The sequence below is a fragment of the Manis pentadactyla genome, chromosome 10, assembly GCF_030020395.1.
Source record: "Manis pentadactyla isolate mManPen7 chromosome 10, mManPen7.hap1, whole genome shotgun sequence".
Taxonomy (NCBI): Eukaryota; Metazoa; Chordata; class Mammalia; order Pholidota; family Manidae; genus Manis; species Manis pentadactyla.
This window is the reverse complement of record NC_080028.1, coordinates 100773279-100793234: the sequence shown is the minus strand read 5'-3', so window position 1 is coordinate 100793234 and position 19956 is coordinate 100773279. Positions and strand designations below refer to the sequence as shown.

At 54.3% G+C, this 19956-nt stretch overlaps 1 protein-coding gene across 4 annotated transcripts in view; it reads right to left on the bottom strand.

Annotated features, from left to right (window-relative positions):
• FBXL18 (F-box and leucine rich repeat protein 18) overlaps positions 1-19899 on the bottom strand; it is a 71859-nt gene extending 51960 nt beyond the window's left edge. For 3 of the 4 annotated variants that reach the window (XM_036932955.2, XM_057487422.1, XM_036932953.2), the window contains exons 1-4: positions 19765-19899; positions 13610-13825; positions 10086-11629; positions 120-338 (exon numbers count right to left, since the gene is read on the bottom strand). In XM_036932955.2, the coding sequence (XP_036788850.2) occupies positions 120-338; positions 10086-11629; positions 13610-13825; positions 19765-19782 (1997 nt within the window). In that variant the 5' untranslated portion in view covers positions 19783-19899. The remainder of the gene's footprint in view (positions 1-119; positions 339-10085; positions 11630-13609; positions 13826-19764) is intronic. The other variant, XM_057487424.1, reaches the window with a different exon arrangement.
• Positions 19900-19956: the final 57 nt, after the last annotated feature.

The following is a 19956-nucleotide window of genomic DNA, read 5'->3' as shown; positions in this document are numbered from 1 at the left end:
TCTGAATCCAAAGAGTAACTGCTGGACTCCCAAAGAAGCCTGAGAGAGGAAGGGCGAGCAGGCCGTGGGATGGTGCGGCCAGCCCCTGTCCCCAGGCCCGCCCCACCGTGCCCACTCACCTTCGCAGGAGGGTCTGCTGCAGGCTCTTGCAGGTGGCGAGTGACTCCCCGGTGAACATGTGGCACACAACGACGTGCAGGCAGCGGGCCATGAAGGCCAGCACGGCCTCGGGCTGCAGGGTGCCGCTGCGGGAGACCAGGCACAGGCGCTGCAGCGCGGAGCACTGGCTCAGCGCCTGGAAGAACTGCGTGTTGGCGCTGAAGTAGGGCTGCTCGAGCCTGTGGGGAGAGGACAGTGTGAGACTGCCGGGCAGAGCCGGCCTGAGCAGGCTGTGTGGCCCGGGTAGAGCCCCAAGCACGTCTGAGAGCTGAAGACAGCCAACACCAGCCGACCTACACCTGTCTACACCACAGTCCCCTGGAGCACCTGGTGAGGACTCGGACCCAAGGGGGTCTCCCTCAGAGATCCTGGTTTGGGGGCAGACCTGCCAGCAGGCTGATGCTACCAGCCAGTCACTGTGTACAGCCAGTCCAGCCATTGCTAGGGGCCCACCTGCTGGGCACTCCTCTCCCTTCAGAAGCTGGAATGCTGGGCAGAGGGATGCAGAGATGCGCTTACACGTGGCCCCTGCCCTCAGGGGGCCAGTCTGCTGAGGGACAGACACTCACAGCACTGCTCACCTATGAGAAAGGAACAACTACTGCGGGACAGGTTGGGAGAGGCTGGGGTGGGGTGGAGGAGATGCCTGAGCCAGGTGAGGCCCTTCAGCTACGCCTGGAAGTGGGCAGATCCAAGGCCAGAGTGGTTGGTAGCTGAGGGTGAAGGGCCAAGCTAAGAAGCTAAGGCTTCAGCTGCAGACAACAAAGACTGAAGGGCTCCCCCCCAGGCCAGTTCCATTTTAGAAAACTGGACCCAGGCGACCACGGCAGGGTCTTGGCACAACAAGAAGGAGGTGCCCTGAGGCTGCACAAGGCTCCAGCCACAGGGACAAAGAGACCCAAGAAAGCCAAGCAGAGGACAACATTCCAACCCTTCTTTGGGCATCTATACTCCCAGACAGACAGCAGAGAGGACAGGGCAGTTTCAAGGGCGGTGAAGTGGAGGACACAACGTGGGGCATGCCAAAGGAAGCTGGAAGGACAGTTCAGTTTCCTCCTGGAAACTTGGTTGTGGAACAAGATGCCTGGATTCATCGCAGGACACTTGGCCACAGGCCCCAAAAGCCCTTGGGAATGAGCAGCGGGGAAGAGCAGAGGGGCAGGGGCAAGCTAACAGCATGCCAGGGGCTGCCAGGGGTACCCACGGCTGGAGGAGGGCAGAGCCCAGGAGGATGGGGAGGGGAAATAAACTGTGTCCCCCAGAAGAAATGTGGTGGTCCTAACCCCCCTGTGAATGTGCCGTAATGGGAAACAGGGTCTTTGAAGTTACAACTGAGTTGCTGTAAGATCACCCTGGATCAGGGTGGGGTCTGACCCAAGGACCAGTTCCTCATAGGAAGGCCATGCGGAGGCACAGCAGGTCAGGGACACACAGAGAGATCACCACAAAACAGTGGAGGCCGAGGCTGGAGTGCCGCGTCCACAGCCAAGGAATGCCAGCAACCGCCAGGGGGCAAGGCTCCAGAGGGAACCAGCCCACTGACCCCCTGACGTGGCCTGCCAGCCTCCAAAGCTGAGAGAGTACATTTCTTTTTTGTAAGCCATGCAGTTGTGGCCACTCATCAGAGCAGCTCCAGGACAGACACAGGAGCCGAGGGCGAACAGCATGGACACCTCTCCACTCTAAGTTACACAACGTGTACCTGTCTGTGCAGTTCTCCCCAGGAAACACAAGAGAAGCTGTTCAGGATGATCACCCCTGGAGAGCAGAGCTGGGCACCTCCTTGCTCCACAGCCCTGGGCAGGACTTCCGTCCTTCTCAGACATGTATGCGTCTCACTTGCCCTTTCAAAAAGCTTGCTCTGACTTCTGAGAGGGTCACCAGTCACCTGGCCAGAGCATCTTCAGGCTGGCACATGGTGGGACAGGCCCGTGAGGCATCCGCCCAGAGCACAACGGCAGCCCTGGGGAGGAGGGACCGTGGCTGTCAGGGACTGGGGCCCAGCTGAGGGAAACCACAGCTCGGGGGCACAGGCCACCCGATGTGGGGGCCCCAGCTGCCCACGGAAGCTGGGCCCAAACCACAGGCAACCAAACTCCACCACCCCTGGAAGCTGGGAGGGCAAGAAGCACATGGAGGGGAGCAAATTGTGAGGAAGGTCCTTCCCCTCTGCTAATGCGCTGCACCCATCCCTGGTCACCTATGTCTGAAATGGACTAAAAGTGAGGACTTCACAAGGGTGGCTGCCAGGCATCAGGCAAGGTTGTCAAGGAGCCACCAAGGCCCCTGGCAGACTTCATGCAAGTAATGGTGGGGACTAAGTCCTCCCCAGAAGGCAGGCCCAAGACGGTGCTCCACTACAAGGACCCCGCCGTGTGTGGGGTTCCAAGTCCCCCCAAGTCCAGCCAAGCAAATCCACCAGGCAACTCTTCCCCAAGGCCTAAGCACTATGAAAATCCCTCTTGCTGGAACAGGCGTCAGGCCTGGGCCCCTGGGTCTCTCTGAGCCAGGCCCTGCCCATGGGGCAGACAGACCCCCCTGGGAGGGTAGGCCGGTAAGACCTCCACCTCTGTGTGAGACCCTGAGGCTCGTTTCTCACCGTAAACAGGTGGCCACGCCTGAGGTGTTCTGTAGCTGTGGGTTCTCATCATAAAGAGAGAAGTTTCCAGAAGGAACAATAAATGCTCACACACACACACCCACAAGGCAGTGGGCCTGCACTGGGGACAGACTGTCCCCATCCAAGCCCCGAGTCCCCAGGTGGAGGGAGAACCAAGTACTCTGAATGCAGAGACCCCCCAGGGGCTGACCCACCCAGGACATGAGGAAGGGGCAGTCACAGGCAGCCCCCAGTCCTCAAGGCCAAGGAAGACCCACAGGAGTCCTGAGTTTTGTCTCTACCACCCTGACGCTGGGGACAAAACACAGGACAGAGAAGGGATTTTATAAAGGGGTCTTTATGAAAAACGTAGTTGCCAGCTATCTAGAGCAGGCGACCAACAGCATGTCCTGCAGCACTGGGATGGCCTATCCTGACCTTTCTGTAAGGGAGGCCCCACTCACTGAAAGGTGGCTAATGAAGAGTGGGTTTTAGTTTCACTCTAATTAAATATAAGTAGAAATTCTAATAAGCTCCTGACACTCAGATTGTGGGGAGAATGCAGTCCTTCTGGGGTATGATTCCAAAAAGCCTCACACTCACCCCCCTACCACCAATTCCAGTGGGGCAGGAGGCAGCCACAGCCCTGAGAGAGGAGACGCGAGGGGATACCCCACTACAGAGCCTGACCCTCTAGCCCCACCGAGTGGACTTCAGCCCTAAAGAATGAGATCAGAGCCATGAGCAGAGCACACCTCTCAGAGACCAAAGGTGCCTGAGTGGGGCCCTAATTCACCTCAACCAAGGACAGGAAGAGACCTGTGTCACACAGGGCCAGAGAGCAAGTGTCGTCCTTATTATGGACGTGAACTTCTTGAAAAGTTGATTTTTCTCAAGAAAATATTTGAACACACTATTTGGTTCTATCTTTTAAAAATAAATTATATAGAGAAAGTCCTACAAGTAAATGAGAGGATCAAGAAGTCCAGAACCACGACTGCTGAGCGGCGAGGCAGCTGCGACAGGAAATTCAGGCGAGTGGCAGACGCAGCCTCGGTCACTAGGTGGCGATGCGGGCCCGCGCTTCCCGCGAAGAGTGTGGCCCACCTCCTCCACTGCAGAACGAGTAGGCCAAGTGAGCATGTGTCCTGTACATACACACTTTTAAACACTAGCCAGCCACTCCCAGATTCTCCCACTCTGAAGGAAGCCACCTGACAAAGGTGTTCATGGGGGCAGGCCTGGTGGGACTGTCCTGTTCCCATCACCGGCTGCCTGAGCAGGCGGCTGGAGCACCCAAACCTCCCCCAGGCCACACCCCGGCACAGGTGGCTGCCTTTAGTGCAGGGAGGGAAGAAAAGAGACCTGCCGCCAGGGCTTTGCCTTGGGGGTCTGAAGTCCCTCTCCCTCCCAGCCAGGCCTCAACCTCCCAGCCAGTAAACCTCTGGCCTACAAACCCTGCTCCTGGAGAGGCAGCTTGGTCTCCTCCCAGCTCTGTGGGCACAGGAAGGCACTGGTGGGGGAGGTACCCTCTCTCCTCTGCCCACCCACCTGTCAGGCCCTGAGCACTGCCCAGGCCTCCAGGGCAGGCCTGACTCCCAGTGGGCCCACTCACTTCCACCCAGACACGTCCTGGTTCTGAGGTCACGGGCAGTTGACTGACTCGGGAAGGTAACTCCCCTCCTCCTCCACAGGACAGACCTTCATCAGCCTTCGGAAAGAAGGTGCCTTTCCCTGTCCAAACTGTAATCCTCTCACTGCCAAGGTGTGCCACAGATCCAGAGCCAAGAGGCCCCAGCAGAACATCACATTCTGCACTACCACCCTGCAGGAGTGGCGCTGGCTGCATGGACACAGCATCCAGCCAGGAGCCCCAGCTGGCACAGAGCTCAAATTCATGGCCTTGCTGGTGAGGCCAGCCAGCCTGGGATTCCAAGGGCTGCCATCTCTGGAATATTCCACTGGCAAGTGCAGGAGCTACCCAGGGAGGCAACCCCAGGAGCAGTGTGCCAGCCTCTCCTAAGCATGGAACACAATTCCTTTCTGTGGCTTACACCCATGGCAGGTGGGCGGGTACCACCTACTTCCTTCTCTCCAGCTCCCCAGGCTCAGCTTGCCACAGAAGGCAGGAATCCAGAGGAACAGGGCTATTTGGCGGGGTTCTAGAAATTCGTGCTTGTTCTGAACAGGCAGTACCTAGCTCTAATCAGACATGGTTCTCAGCAGCCAGTGTGCACAGAGGCTTTACAAACAGTTCTCAGGCCAGCCTGCAAAACCCACGTATCTCCAATGCTGCAGGCCTCCCAGCCACAGGGCATAGGCAGCATGTAAGGTTCTGGTCCTGGGGAAGATCTCAGTCACAGGATCACATCCCAGGCCCTGGAAAGCACTCGGGGGCACAAAACACTACATCACCCTGTTTGATGTCCAGCAGCCCCACGAAGCAGGAAGTGCCCCAGCTGCCTGAGAACAGCTCTGTCACTGCGACAAGCTCATTAACCCCTGGGCCTCACTTTCCTTACCTGCAAAATAAGACAATAGTTATCTATGCGCTGAAAATGTCCAAGGGGCTGGTACCTGTTAGCAGTGTCACCAGCGAGTCAACCTAACCCACACCAGCAGCTGCCATCTCTTCCTTAGTTTCTGGAACGCCTCCCATCCCCCACTAGCCTCATCCTCCCTGACGGCTCCTACTTGGCCTCCTTTCCCGATTCTTCCTCCTCCTTCTGACCACTTCTACTGAGTGTCTCCAGGCCCTCCAGTTCCATGCACTGGCTGGCAGGTGGCTCTCCCAGCAGGGCCACACATCAAACCCGTGTGCCCCTGTGCAGCCGTGCCACCTACCCTTCCTCCCCTCAGCCAGTGGCAGCCACACCAGGTCAGCCGCTCGGGCCAGAAGGACTGGCACCATCCAGACCCATATTGACCCCGCCCTCCCATTGATTAACAGATCTGATCAATCAATAAGCTCTCTGTGAAGTCAGAATCTGTGCGTTTCTGGTCACTCTCCCACCCGACGTCCCTTGCCTCTCAGTGAGTGCCTGGATGGCCTCCTGATGCAGCCCTGCTCCTGCCCCAGCCCCCATCTATTTCCAACACAGCAGTGTAACCTGCTCTTCTCTGCCCTAGAAAGCGCACTCCAGCTACACGGGCTTTCTGCTGCCCTCAAACACCTGGCACAGCCCATCTCAGGGCCCTGGCACTAACTCAGCTACACCCAACAGAGTTTTCTGTGCAGGTGGGCACACTGCACATGTGTTCTGTCCAATATGGCACCACTAGCATGTGTGGTCAATGCACACTGGAAACATGGCAAATACTACTAAGGACCTGAGCACTTGGTTTTATTTAATTTCAATTCATGTAAATGTAGTCACCTTGTGGCTCGTAGACACTGGGCTGGCTAAAGCAGCTCCATCTGCCTGGCCCAGAGCATGCTTCCCCAGAGTACTCCAGGTTCTGCTTTGCTAACGCGACTCGAGTTCTGTTCAAATCCCACCTTCTTCATGAAATCCACCCTAAGTGCACCCATGCACTTGGCAGTCCCACCCTGCTCTGTTCTCCCCGGCACTTATTACCCTCTAACATACCATATACTTCATTTCTTCCACTTACTGTTGGTCTGTCTCCCATATCAGAATGTAGACTCCCCAAGGACAAAGATCTGTTTTGTTTGGTGTCCTGGTGCCTGGAACAGTACCTGACACAATAGGTGCTCAAACACGCGTTCCATGGATGCGGGACAACAATGTGTTTCCTGCAACCCTGCCCTGATCTCACTCCTGTACATACAAATTCCTTTAGTTGGCACAGCCCCACTTTACAGGTAAGAGCCTGGGTGCATGCAACCTGAGGTCCCCCAGGCCAGCTGCACCCAGAGGACTCTACAGGGACCCCAGCCATGGGTCCATGGGAGCAGCTTAGATGCCAAACCCCTTCCTTAGTTTCTGGAACGTCTCCCATCCCCCACCACCCTCATCCTCCCTGACGGCTCCTGCTTGGCTTTGATGTGTGGCCCTGCTGGGAGAGCCACCTGCCAGCCAGTGCATGGAACTGGAGGGCCCGCAGACTGGGCCTGGGGACACTCAGTAGAAGTGGTCAGAAGGAGGAGGAAGAATCAGCAAAGGAAGCCAAGCAGGAGCCATTCAGGGAGGATGAGGCTGGTGGGGGATGGGAGACGTTCCAGAAACTAAGGAAGAGATGGCAGCTCTGAAGGGACAGTGGGGGCCTGCTGTGACATGACCAGCAGCCCAAACAAGCTGGACGCACCTGCCATCTCCATGCAACTGCAGGCATCAGACACGAAATGAATGCTCTGGAAGAGGCCAGCATTGGGAGAGATGGCCAATTTTCCTTATCTGCCTTTGAGTGCTCCTACTCTTTAACCCCGTGGCTATATGGCTTTATCTTACTCTCATTGATTTCTGCTTTTGCCAAACACTCCCTGATGATGACTAAATGGATCGACCAGAGGTCAGCTGGAAAAGTGGAAGGTTTAAGGGGTATCAAGAAAGAAAAAACCTGACAGCAAAAATGACAGATCCAGAAATACCTTGGCTCTGAGTTTAGTTAAACCAGAACTAATTTGCATTTGCTTTCTCAGGCTCTCCAGGTTCAGGAATATTCAGTTCATGATGACAAGACTCCAAAAGGGTGACAGGACAGTGGACCAGGGCATTTATTTGTCAAATGTACTTTGCAATCCAGCTGCAGCTTCAAGCTACACGTGGCCCGTGATCACACACTCACCACAACTGCTTCAAGGCCAGTGATCTGATAGTGATGTCATAGGAGAGACAAAGCGGGAGGCGGCACTGGACAGAGATGGACCAGTGGGTGACAAGAGAGGTGACTCCTGGTGGCTGCAGACATGCAAACGAGAAGGCAGGTACCCACGCCCAACGTGAGACAGAAAGGCTGCAAAGCAGGAGGCCCAGGTAAAGGGGGCCGACTGCTGCTGTCAGAACCCTGGTCCTCCCCCAACCCAACCCGGCAGGGGAAGGGCCCAAGCCCGAGAAATTAACACGGAGGACTCAACGTGGGCCATGAGGCTGAGGTGTATGGGGAGAGGGACTGTGGCTGGAATCAGGAAGTGAAGAGTGAGCATGAGGTCCTCTACCCTGCTAGGCTCCAAGAAGCCAGTGGCTAGGAGTAGACCAGCCATCTGGGCACCCTGTACCTGGAGTGGGAGAGAGGGCCCCAAGGGGCCCTGGATGGGAATGGCAGTGGCCACTCCGTGGGCCACGCATCCTTAATGCCTCGTGACCTCTTGTGTCATCTCCTCGCAGGATCTGAAAGCCATGGGGGAGGCCACACCCAGAGCCCTAGCAGGCATGATCCGCTTGTGGCTACAGGGTTTAACAAACCAAGCTCACAATTTGTATAAAGTCAACTCTGACTCAGATTTCTCAACTGGGGGCTTCAGAATACCTGGCACCATGGTTCTCACGACAAGTGTGACTGGGATGCACAGGACACGGCATAAAACCACCCTCTCCCCAGATGGGGGGCTCTGCAGATGCTCAGGATAGAACCAAAGCTGCAGATCCAGGGCACATGGAGGCGGCACAGAGGCTCTGTGACCTGCTCTGCCATTTGGAAGGCCGGTGGGATCCCGGGCCCCTCACCCCAAATCCGAGGGGCTCAGGAAGCCCAGGTGTGTATTGTGCTTGGAGATGGTGCAGAGTGGATGCACAGCCTGGCAGGCTCCAGGGTGTAAGCAGCAAACACTCAAATCTGGTCCACTTCTGTCACATGACGTCTTCTGAGGGGGACAGTGGAGGTCTGCAGAGGACACACTTATCTCCATTTTGAGTGCCTCGAGGGCCAGGGTCAAGTTCTGGAGTAAGACTGAACTGGGTGAACTCAATGCCCCCCTCAGGCTTCTGCCACCCTGTCTGTGCCATGGGACCAAAGACGGCCTCCTCAGGGTCTGTCACGGGGCTTAAACCAGACAGGGCCTGAGAGCCCATAGCCTGGCACCTGGCCTTCAGCAAAGGCACAAAGTGAGTGCTTACTGTCATGGGGACACACATAGGTGCCCCGGTGCCCAATGTCCCCCACAAGCCACAGCCTCACAGAGAGACCAGCTGAGCTAAGCGCTTGCAGCTACCGCCGCCCCTCCTCACAGAGCCAGCACTACATTTTGGGCAATTGCTGGGAAACAGTGCAATTTTTTTTTTGGTATTATTAATATATAAGTACGTGAGCAACATTGTGGTTACTAGATTCCCCCCATTATCAAGTCCCCACCACATACCCCATTCAGTCACTGTCCATCAGTGTAGTAAGGTGCTACAGAATCAGTATTTGTTTTCTCTGTGTTATAATGCCTTCCCCGTGCCCCCCAAAATAGTGCAATTTTTCAAGATCAGATCCATCAAGATTTTCAATACATTTCCAGTTAACAAAGACTTAGTCTTTAAGTCTTTAAATGCCGGGCCCTCACAAGAACACCCTTCACTCCACAGCATGACTCAGTGGGAATCCATTTCATGTCTGGGCTCGGGAAACTGCCAGTTGCCCACCAACAGTCTGGGTGGGGTTCTCTGACACTCACGGGTTCTACCTCCTCTCACTATGTTGAATCAGCCCTGCCATTCTGCTCCAGGTCACTGTCACCTGTCAATAGTGTGGTCCCCCTTCTGAGCCCATCTCCCCATCTCCTCCACCCTTGCCCCTCTAGTTCAGGTGGGACGCCAGGGGGACCTTCTGGAACTGGAAATCAGAGCCCCCTCTGCTGGCTGAGGTCCCCCAGCACCTTCACCCCAAGGCCACCGCCCACCTCCCGGCGACACCCCAAGCCACTGGACAGGTGCCTGAGAATACTTACTTTGGAGCACACAGCATACCTGTAAGCTTCTAGGGCTTCTGCCAGTTAGGCAAAAAGCCCTAAGTTCAACTCCTGGCTCCCCACTTAGCAGCTCTGCTACATGGAAACAGTAACAGCCCCCTCATGAGGTGGCCACAGGATTGAACGAGACTGCACACAGCAGCATCCTCCAGCACGATCACCCTGCCAGCCACAGTGACGAGGGCCACGCACTGACTCAGGCATTGGTGCCCCCTGCACGCCCTCCCTGGGCTCTGCCAACCGCTACCTGCCCAAGTCCCGTGCCTCCCTGGGTCCTGCCACTGCAGTCAGCCCCCACCCCACAAGACTCAACTCCGGGAGGAAAAGCCTGCATCTAGTTTGCCTCGGCAGGCACATAGCACGTACTTAGATGCTTGCCGAATGAAAGGTGGTGCTACTCACTTCCCCTCTGCCACCCCTAAGGCCTCTGAAGGACCAAGCAGAGGCCAAGAGGAGTAGCCAGGGCCCCCTTACCTGAGGTCCTTCAGCCGCTTGCAATGCTTCAACATGTCTGAGAGGGCAGACATGTAGACCACCTTCCCCATCATGCCCAGGTTGGCCAGAGAAAGGGACTGGAGCTGCTGGCACTGCAGGCCGATGCTGACCAGCCCGGAGCCCGTGAGGATACTGGGCAGCTGGGCCAATGTCAGGTGCCTCAGGAATGCCAGCTGGCCGATAGCGGCCACCTCTGAGTCCCCAACGCTCTGTGCCCGGCTGCAGGGCGGAAGGGAGTTGCGGATGGCGGGTTCATTGCGAGGCATGGCAGAGGAGAAGCTGGACCCAATCAGCTCGAGGCGTTCCAGAAAGGGCACATTCTTCAGCAGAGACCAGAACACGGAGGAGGGCTGAGGGCCCGCATGCCCAGAGAAGGGGCTGGGACACAACTGCACGCCGACACGGACCTTCTTGCCAAAGCCACGGGGCACAGCGTGCATGGCAGGCTGGGCAGGAGCACGGTCAGCCCGTGGCGCAGAGTCGGCGACAGAGCAGACGGGCAGGGACAGGGAGCGCAGGTGGCGCAGCCGGGCCAGCAGCTGGCACAGGTGCCTACCCGGGCCCTCGGAGCTGTGGTGGTGGGCGGCCGAGAGGTTGAGGTGCTGCAAGTTACAGCAGGATGCCACAAGCACCTCCAGGATACTGCTGTCGATATCATCCTCTGCCTTGCGGAGCAGGGCATCCGGGGACAGGCAGTGGACGCAGCCACTGAGGTTCAGGCTGGCCAGGCTCCGGAGGTCCTTCCCGCCATTGATGACCCGCTGGATCAGATGGCCACCGGACAGGGTGCAGCGGCTGAAGCTGAAGTAAAAGGGATTGTTGAACTTCATATGCTGGAGGAGGGATGAGCCATTGAGCCAGGCCTTGGGCAGCTGCAAGGCGTCCAGCTTAACATTGCGGGCCATGGAGTCCAGGAGGTTCTTGGTGGCCCCACTCTCAGCAAAGCTGCCAGGCACAGAGATGAGGAAGGCGTGCAGGTTCTCAGGTGTGCGGTCACTGAGCACAGCCAGGTAGAGCCGCACCACCTCCTGGTTGATGTAGCCAGGGGCCAGGCGGGCATAGAAGACCCGCAGGTTCTGGTAGTGAGGCACATTGCTCTGGCCCACCATGAGCTGGCCTGAGAGGATGGCACCCTCACGAGTGCGGTCCAGAATCTCAAAGTAGAGCAGCAGCTTCTCAAGGCTCGTGCAGCAGGGGACCACGCCATAGGAGGGCGTGTACAGCGTCTGCTTGAGCTCCCGCACGCGACTTAACGTGGCCTTGCACTCACCGCTCAGCTGGCTGGCATCGAAGCCTGGGCTCACGTCGATGGCCAGGGAGCGCAGGCGCTGCAGGGCTGACAGCATCTTGGAGAGGCGCAGGGAGGTCAGGTGGCAGCCCGAGAGGTTCACCTTCACCAGGCTGCGGCAGCGGGCCACGTGCTCGATGGTGGAGCCCGGCAGCCAATAGCAGCCGGCCAGGTTGAGCTGCTGGATCTCCCGGCCGATGTCCTTCACAAGCTGCTTCACCTTGTCCTCGTTCACCTGCAGGGCAGAAGGGTGGGGAGACAGGGAGAGGAGTGATGGCCCTGAGGGTCTCCTTCACCTCTCAGGTTGCCACCCCTCATGACAATCAGGGAGCCAAGGGGCCCTGCAGGGGCTCCCCACTCCAGGTGAGAAGGGGTGCTCCTGGGAAAAGCCCCACCCCCTCCCCACACATTTACCTTACGCCAACAGTCAGGAGTCCCCAGCGAAGGGTGGATGCACAGTGGTGCACACGCCACTGGGGAAAAGTTCAGTGTCTCCTCGGAAAGCTAACAGAATTACCATGTGACCCAGCAATGTCGCTCCTATTTGTGGGGAATGGAAAACAGGGACGCACACAGACACCTGCACACCCATGCTCATCGCAGCGTTATTCCCAATTGCCAAAAGACAGGACAGCCCAAATGCCCACTGGCTGATGAATGGATAAACAAGGTATGGTGTGCACGTCCAGTGGAATGCTATTTGGCCACAGAAAGGAGTTCTGACACAAGGAGTTACCACATGGATGGACGTGAGGACATCATATCACAGGAGATCACATACTGTAAGAGTCCATGTCTATGAAACATCCAGAATAGGCAAATTCACAATCAGAAAGTGGAACACAGGTTACCACAGGTTGGGGGTAAAGAGAATGCGGAGTTATTGCTTAACGGGTCCAGAGTTTCTGTTCAGGGAGATGAAAACCTTCTGGAAATAGTGGCAATGGTTACACAACACTATGAATGTACTTAATGCTTCAGGGGTAGAACTGTGTGCTGAAATATGGTGAAGGTGGTAAATTTTATGTTTAGTGGGGTTTTTTAAGTCACACAGTGAAGTCGTGCCCTGTGCCCTGGAAGCTTGCTTTGTGTTCTTTTAGATCATGTGCACTTTCACAGCGTTCAATACCCCTCCAAAGCCTGGCCCGGACTGCTCAGGGGAGCCACATCACGCTGACAGCGAGCCCAGCAGCCCAGCGCCAAGAGCTGTCCTCACTGTTGCCAGTGAGACCTTCAGAAGCAACATGGCCTGGAGAGCCTGCATCCCTCAGGCCCGTGGCCCCGCCCACTTCTCTGAGGTAAATGTCCAAGGGGCTGAAAGACATGTTTTAAATTCTCCAGACACCCTGTGCTGCAGCTCTGCACAAGGGCATCTGCCCCCTCCTCCAGGAAAAGAACCCTGGTGGGTTGGAGAAAAGCACGGCATGGCCTTCTGCAAAGCACCAAAGCTCTGAGGGGCCTGGTTCTAGGCTTCAACAGCACTGCTTCACAACCGGTAACAACAGCTGTGAGTCCCTTCCACAGTCTCCTGAAATTTGGGTTAAGGTCAGTCCTCTGTTCACTTTTATCTTTAAGATATGTTGTCAGCTCATTTTCAACAAAGAATGCAAGGCAATTCAATGAGGAAAAGATAACCTTTTCAATAAGCAGTACAGGAACAACTGAATAGCCATATGTAAAAAAATGAGCCTGAACCCTCACCTCATACCACACATGAAGATGGACACAGCAGGGATCATGGGTCATGGACTTAACCGTAAGAACCCAAAGCATAGAACGTCTATTGGACAACATAGCAGAAAATTTTCATGACCTCAGGTTTCACAAAGGTTTCTTCAATAGGACACAAAAAGAATGAACTCAAAAATTCAATATATTAGAACTTACACTCTTCAAAAGATACTGTTAAAAAAGCAAAACAGCAAGTCACAGACTACAAGAGAAAATATCCATGATACGTGTATCTGACAAAAGACTTGTATCTAGAATCTATGAAGAACTCTCATAACTCGATAAGAAATGAACGGGCAAAGCCTCACACAGCCACTTCTGCGGAGATACACAGGTGGCCCACGCACTCAATGGACAGATCGTCAACAGCACCCTTCCTCGGGAAACACGAGCCCAGACCACAAGGCGATCACCCGTCAGAAGAGCTGACGCCTGAAACCCACATGCCCCCACACACGAGTGCCAGTGCCCCACATCGCCTCACCTCATAGTCCTTCTGCAGCAGTACTGTGTGGGTTAGGCTCTTGTCCAGGCAGAGCGCTGCAAGCTTCCGGCAGGTGCGCCGCACACTGAGAACCAGGTCTGTGCTGGGCACGTGGCTCAGGATGTGCAGGAGGATCTCGTCTGAGAAGCCCAGCAAGTGGGCACCACTCGTCATTGTGGTCGACACAGGGGGTGCATCACCATCACTGAACGTGTCCTGAAATAAGGGAGACGTGAATTCCCATGGACCCCCGAAGGCGACCCTCATCCCGGCCTCCCCAGCCAGGGAAAAAAGCCCTCAGAACGGTCAATGGGAAAGAAGGTGCTCTTACCAAAAACAAGTGTTAACTACAGAGCAAGAACCCATGACATTCTTCAAAACCCCCTTTCAGATCTGCACACCAGGATCTCTCTCCAAAAGTAACAGATTTTCTCAAAATCTATGGTGTCTGGTCAAGTCTGTCATGTTTCAGATTCAACTTACAACCACTGGCCAAGGTTCTCCCTTTGTGAAAGCTACTGTCCCCCCACTGTCCCAGTATGAAGGTATGTTCTTCAAACCCCTGGGTAGGAGACTTCTATCAGGAAACAGCAAGAACTGGGGATAAGAGCAGTGTCTCCGCCTCCCAGGGCACAGGGACGGGTAAACAAGCTCCTGTGTGTTACGTCCCCAGTGCCGTGGCTGATAGCGCTCTGTCACTAAGGGCAAGGAAGACGTGAGGAGCCGCTGCTGAGACAAAACTTAACGCCCCAATAAACAGGAAGCTGCACCTACCAGACTAACAACAACATTTTTAAATCTTTAGTAATAAATGATAAGGATTGCACAATTTATCTCCATTTATCTTATTTTCTGGTTAGAAATGTGTGTTGGCATTTCCAGTAAGATGTCCACAAATCCCATGCTGCTTTTGTGGATTTCTGCAAAAGATTTGCTTCCCTCACGTGTGCCTCCCATCCCACTGGTCAATGGCTTTTTGATGTGGACAACCAGGAGGGAAGGCGGCTTCACTTATGTCTGTGTGCCATGAAACCCCAAGTCAAGGACAAAGGAAGTCAGAGGCTCTAAGCGGAGTCCCTGAGGGGGAGAAATCCTGTATCATCCCCAGAGGGATTCCCTGGCTGTAAGATGTGCTCACTGGGGGGATCTCTGCCCAGTCCCAAGACAGCATGCCCAGTTATGTCTACTGCCGCTTCGGATCTGTCTGAAGCCCCTCGACCCCCAGCTTGTCTCCTCTTCAGTACATATCTGCGTGCACAGAAGCTGTGAGGCTTGGAAAGCCATGCTGCTGCCACGGCCACAGTGAAGTCTGGGGAGGGTTGAGCCTGTGGGCACACCCCGCGCAGGCACCAGGGGTTTCCCAGGAACTCTGACTGCGACCCCCACTACCCTGCCTCCTGCCACGCCCAGGAAAGGGTTTCCACAAATACTGCCCACCTGTTCCACAGCCTCAGCCCTCCCCACTTTCCCTTCTTAAGAGGCAGCAGCCCGACTGCCTTCCCCCTCCTTCCATTTCAAGTGCCCTCAGGCCCAAGGTCCACAATACCCCAGGGCCACTGCATTCTGTGGCTTTCCTTAGGTCAGTTTTTCCAGAGGTAATCATGAGGATCACCCGGGCATCTGTTAAAAAATCAGATTCCCAGACCCCACCCTAGGCTTAGGGACTCATCTCCAGGGACAGTCCTTATCAGGTAAGCGTAGCCAACAGGGCTCTGGCACAGATGGCCTGGGGACAAGAGGGAAGGGCTGGGCTTGAATCCAGCTGAGCAGACTTAGGTTTACCCCGCCTGATCCCCACTCTGCAGTTTATCAAAGCAGGAATGTCTCCATAGGCGGTGAGAACACAAAGCAAAACACTAAAAATACCTCCAGCATCATACAATTTCCACAGTTCCACTACTAACACGAATCTCTCTTAAAACCAGGAATTGAGCCACAGCTTCCTCCATCCAGTCTGGGCACATCCCACAGGATGTCCACTCGCTGTGCTCCGACTGCTGTTCTGAGCCCAGCACCCCACCAGCTGGGACAGGCACTTGTTCCCCCTGGTCTCCCAACAGCCAGTCCAGGAAGGTGGTTGCTGGGGTGAAGTCTTTCCCTGGAACAGAAGCTTCCTGAGTCAAGGGTCCAGTGGTTTGTAGGTCTGCACGCCTTTCCTAGGGAGAAGTACAAACTGGAGAGGCAGCGGCAGGGTGGATGGCCCAAGTTTCTTCATTTGTGAAATAAAATGTGGCCCAGAGAATGCCCACCTCCACATGCACCCAAATACACTTGTACTTGTCCCCTCTGCTTCTCAGGACACTGTGTTCTCAGCCACTGGGGAAACTGAAGCAGAGTCATTCTCCATCTTAAAAACACTAGGTAAGTAGCCTGAGGTCATCGGGCAAGCGACACCTAAGGAAGGGCCTGATTAGCCGAGTGGGGAACTGGCCTGCCCTCCACCACAAAAGAAATGGGCAAAGGGGCTTCTGGAGCTTCTGGGGAGGTCCCGCGGGACACTTCGTGGATACTCTAGAAATTCCAACTCAGAGGTTGAGGAGAGGCCAGGTGATCTTATCAGGCACATCTGGGAACCATCCGGCTACAACCAGATAATGACAACTTAAAAGTGGTTTGAAGAGTAGAGGTTAAAAGACTTTTACATACTTTTCAGACGTAACATTTCATAACTTTTAAAAGTACTGAAACAGTCAGTACCTGCCCAAAAAACATCCCCTCCTGATGTTTACCATCTGACTGTTTACCAGTCAGGGTTCCAAAGAAATCACAGGATTCACAAATGAACTGATCATGAGATGTCCCGAATACACTCTAAATAACCCAGGGGGAGAGGAGGAGCAGTCGGCAGAGACAGAGATGAAACAAGACTGGTCATGTGTTAACAACTAGAAGAACTGGACAATGCGTACACAAGAGAGGTTCATCACGCCACTCTTTTGCAAATGTGTGGAATTTTACATTATAAAAATCTTTTTGAATTACAGGGACATTCTGAAGGTGAAACAGAGCAGGGAAATGAGACAAGGGTCATGCAGTTGTAAAATCTAGCCTGTGAAAAAGGCCCAGCTTCTTCTTTAACTTAATCTATATGTTGCTCTTTCTCTTCTTCCAGCCCCTTAATCAACTAAGTAACTTTGTAACCAGGATGAGAGATAGACCTCCAATGCCTAAATCAAACCTATGTAGACTGGATATGTAGATGAGATCTGGATTCTCACAGTCACCTAAATAATCCTATTCTTAAAACAAAACTTCAGAGTAATTTATGAATCACCTGTATACATCATGTCTTATGCTGACCCCTACCCAAAAGGCCCTATGAAACTCCAAACCCTTAAAAACTCCTCTCTGAGGTTGTCCGCACTCCTCTCGAGTGTGTACTATCTTACATCAAATAAACTTTATTGTGGCATAAGCCTACATGAGCCCATTGCACTTATCTCTGATGCTTTTCGTGATGAAGACACAACTCTCAACCTCCCCCTCCGGTGGTAAACGTCTGTCATTTTGCTACTTCATTCAGCTTTCTATTCTTGACACAATCCTTTCCTCTCTCTCTGTTTATTTCAGACCAGGAGGGAAGTGTAAGTTCTCGGAACATAAACTCGCTCCACCCAGTGCTCCACAGCTCCCCCAAATCCTGGGGTCATAGGGGTTTAATTCCCATGCTGTGCAGATGCAAGCGGACACTGGACACCAGGTGACCCTGGCTCCAGGAGTCGGCAAGAGATCTGCCCTACGCTGAGCAGGAGTTCGATGAACTTCCCTTTTTCCCTGTTTTTCCTTGCTTCCTTATCTATACATTCATCCACCCTGGTCAAGAATTCTTTCTTGATCAGAGTCAAGAATTCTCCCATGTCCATGTTAAGGTATCACCAAGTGCACAGGGAGAGACCTCCCCTGACGCAGCTGCCTGACAACAAAGGGGCGCACAATTTTAAGGTTTACACTCTTTTTAGGTCTTTGCTTCCTCAGCTGGCATCTTCTCAAGTGTCCCGACACTAAGGACTCACACCTCCAAGTCTTTGCACAAGCTGTTCCCTCCGTGAGACATGCCACGGTGCAGGGCAAACTGCTACTGGAAGATGAGCTCAAGTGCAGTGAAGCCCTCCCAGCAAGCCCCAAACACACTTAACTAACCCTCCTGCTCCTCCTCCCCAGATACCCTCCTCCCCACCAGACTCCAGCCTCAGCAGATGAGAGACAAGGGTTTGTCTGCTTGCTTGCCTCCTCTTTAGCCCGGGAGTGGCTCCTGAAAAGGAGTTGTTTTTTAATTCTCAAGAGAAAGCAGCACTGATCAAGGTGAGTCAACAACCACTGCTTCAGAATCATCTGAAGAGCCACTGAAAACGCAGAGCCCTACTATAATTAGCATTCACAATATAGGTAGGTCACGGGGAAGGCAGTACAGCACGGAGAAGACAAGTAATGGCTCTATATCATCTCACTATGCTGATGGACAGTGACTGCAAAGGGATGCGGGAGAGGGACTTGATAATATGGGTAAATGCTGAAACTGCAATGTTGTTCATGTGAAACCTTCATAAGATTGTATACAATGATACCTTAATTTAAAAAAGAAAATAACTTTAAAACAAATATATATATAACATATATATGAGTTTTGTTTTTTGTGTTTCTTTTTTTGGTATTTTTCTAAAACAAAAAGAAAGAAAGAAAAACGCAGAGCCCTGCTCCTCAGAAACACAGCACCTGAAAGCCAGCAATGACTTTCTAAATCAGACCAGCCCATCTTGGAATCAGACAGTGGGTGGCTGTACAACCCTGTGAGCATATTTTTAAAAGCCACTGAATCCTACACTTTAACACTGAATTGTATGGTATGTGAACTATAACTCACATCGTTTCAGAAGGGACTTGGATCTCCACACCCACAGGAGAATCAGGCTCCCCTCTCTCCTCGCAACCCAAGAGACCCCCGCAATGCAACAAAAGCCTCAACGGCCATGTCACCCACGCATGCTTCAAGGAACAAAGGGGTCTTGGCACCAGGATTCCTTAAGACCACGGTGCCATACCCTGACCCTGCCTCCTCCCTCAAGTACACTTAACTAACTGGAATCTGCTAGCACAGCCAGGCTAGCCCAGAACTCTTCCTCCAGGAGCTGCAGCTTTCTGGCCCTTCAATCCTACCACCAGTCTCTATGTGGGCCCCACACCCTCCCCCTCAATCAAGAGCCACTCTGAGTCAAACTCACTTCAAAGGAAGAGGACCTGTCAGCAAATTCCAGCCACCTTCCACATACCCACACTCCCTCCACTGAGAAGAGAACACTTGAACCTCCTATTCCTGTTCTCCAGAGCACCGGTAAATCCCAAGACTTAGGACGCGTACTCAAGGGTATGAGTCCCAGGTGGTAAATATACACACAGGTGCACACAAGTACACACAGAGGTAGGCAGGAGGCAACAAAAGGGAAGACAATATAGTCACAATTCCAAACCCCCACAACCTGGTATGCAGATAAAATACCTTGCACCACATCAGAGTCTCAGACCCAGCTCTGGGGGCACTGAGGAAAGAAGTGGAGGGTAAGTCCTAAGTACCCCCAGGTGAAAAGGCTTTTCCTCCATCATCCCCCAAGTCACACAACAAGCAGGTGCAGAGAAAAGTGGACTGGACTGGAATTGAGTCATCAGAGATAGAGGATGGAGTGTGAACCGGGCAAGGAGGGGAAGGCCTGAGCTCCAGGAGCTGAGCCAAAGCTCAGGGGCATGAGAAAAGGCCTGACAGGCCCAGAAGGGCCTAGAAACGGGCGAGAGACGAAGGGGAACGCTGGCGATCAGAAATGAGGGGTTGGGAAAAGTGATGGAAAATTTAAGGGGGAGAAAGTTTGTCCCTTCGGGAACAGGGTGAGGCCTGGAGGGTGGGGTGGGACAAGGATAGGGCAAGGCTAGGGCCTGGATGGGAAGGCCGAAGCTGAGGCCAAGGTCGGGACAGGAAGGGGCCAGACGGGGTAGGGGTGGAGAACGGGATCAGGGTGGAAAGCACAGAGCCAGGCCGAGTCGGGAAGAACGGAGCGCATACGGGGCGGGATGGAAAGGACGAAGGAAGACCGGGGTCGGTACAGCAAGGGCCAAATGGGGCCGAGGCAGTCGAGCAGGAAGAATAGCGAGCAGAACCACCGCCATACCTCTCCGGAGCTGGCCATGCCGAGGGCGGGCAAAGCTGCGGTCGCCGTCGCCGCAGGCCCGAGGCCTCCCGCCTGCTGCGCCAGGGATGCTCAAAGCCGGCGCGTCCGCTACTCTACAGAGACCCTGGCAGGGGGCGGGGCCGCTCCCACTTCCGGCGCTTGCATTACGCACTTCCGCTAGCCTTCCTGCGG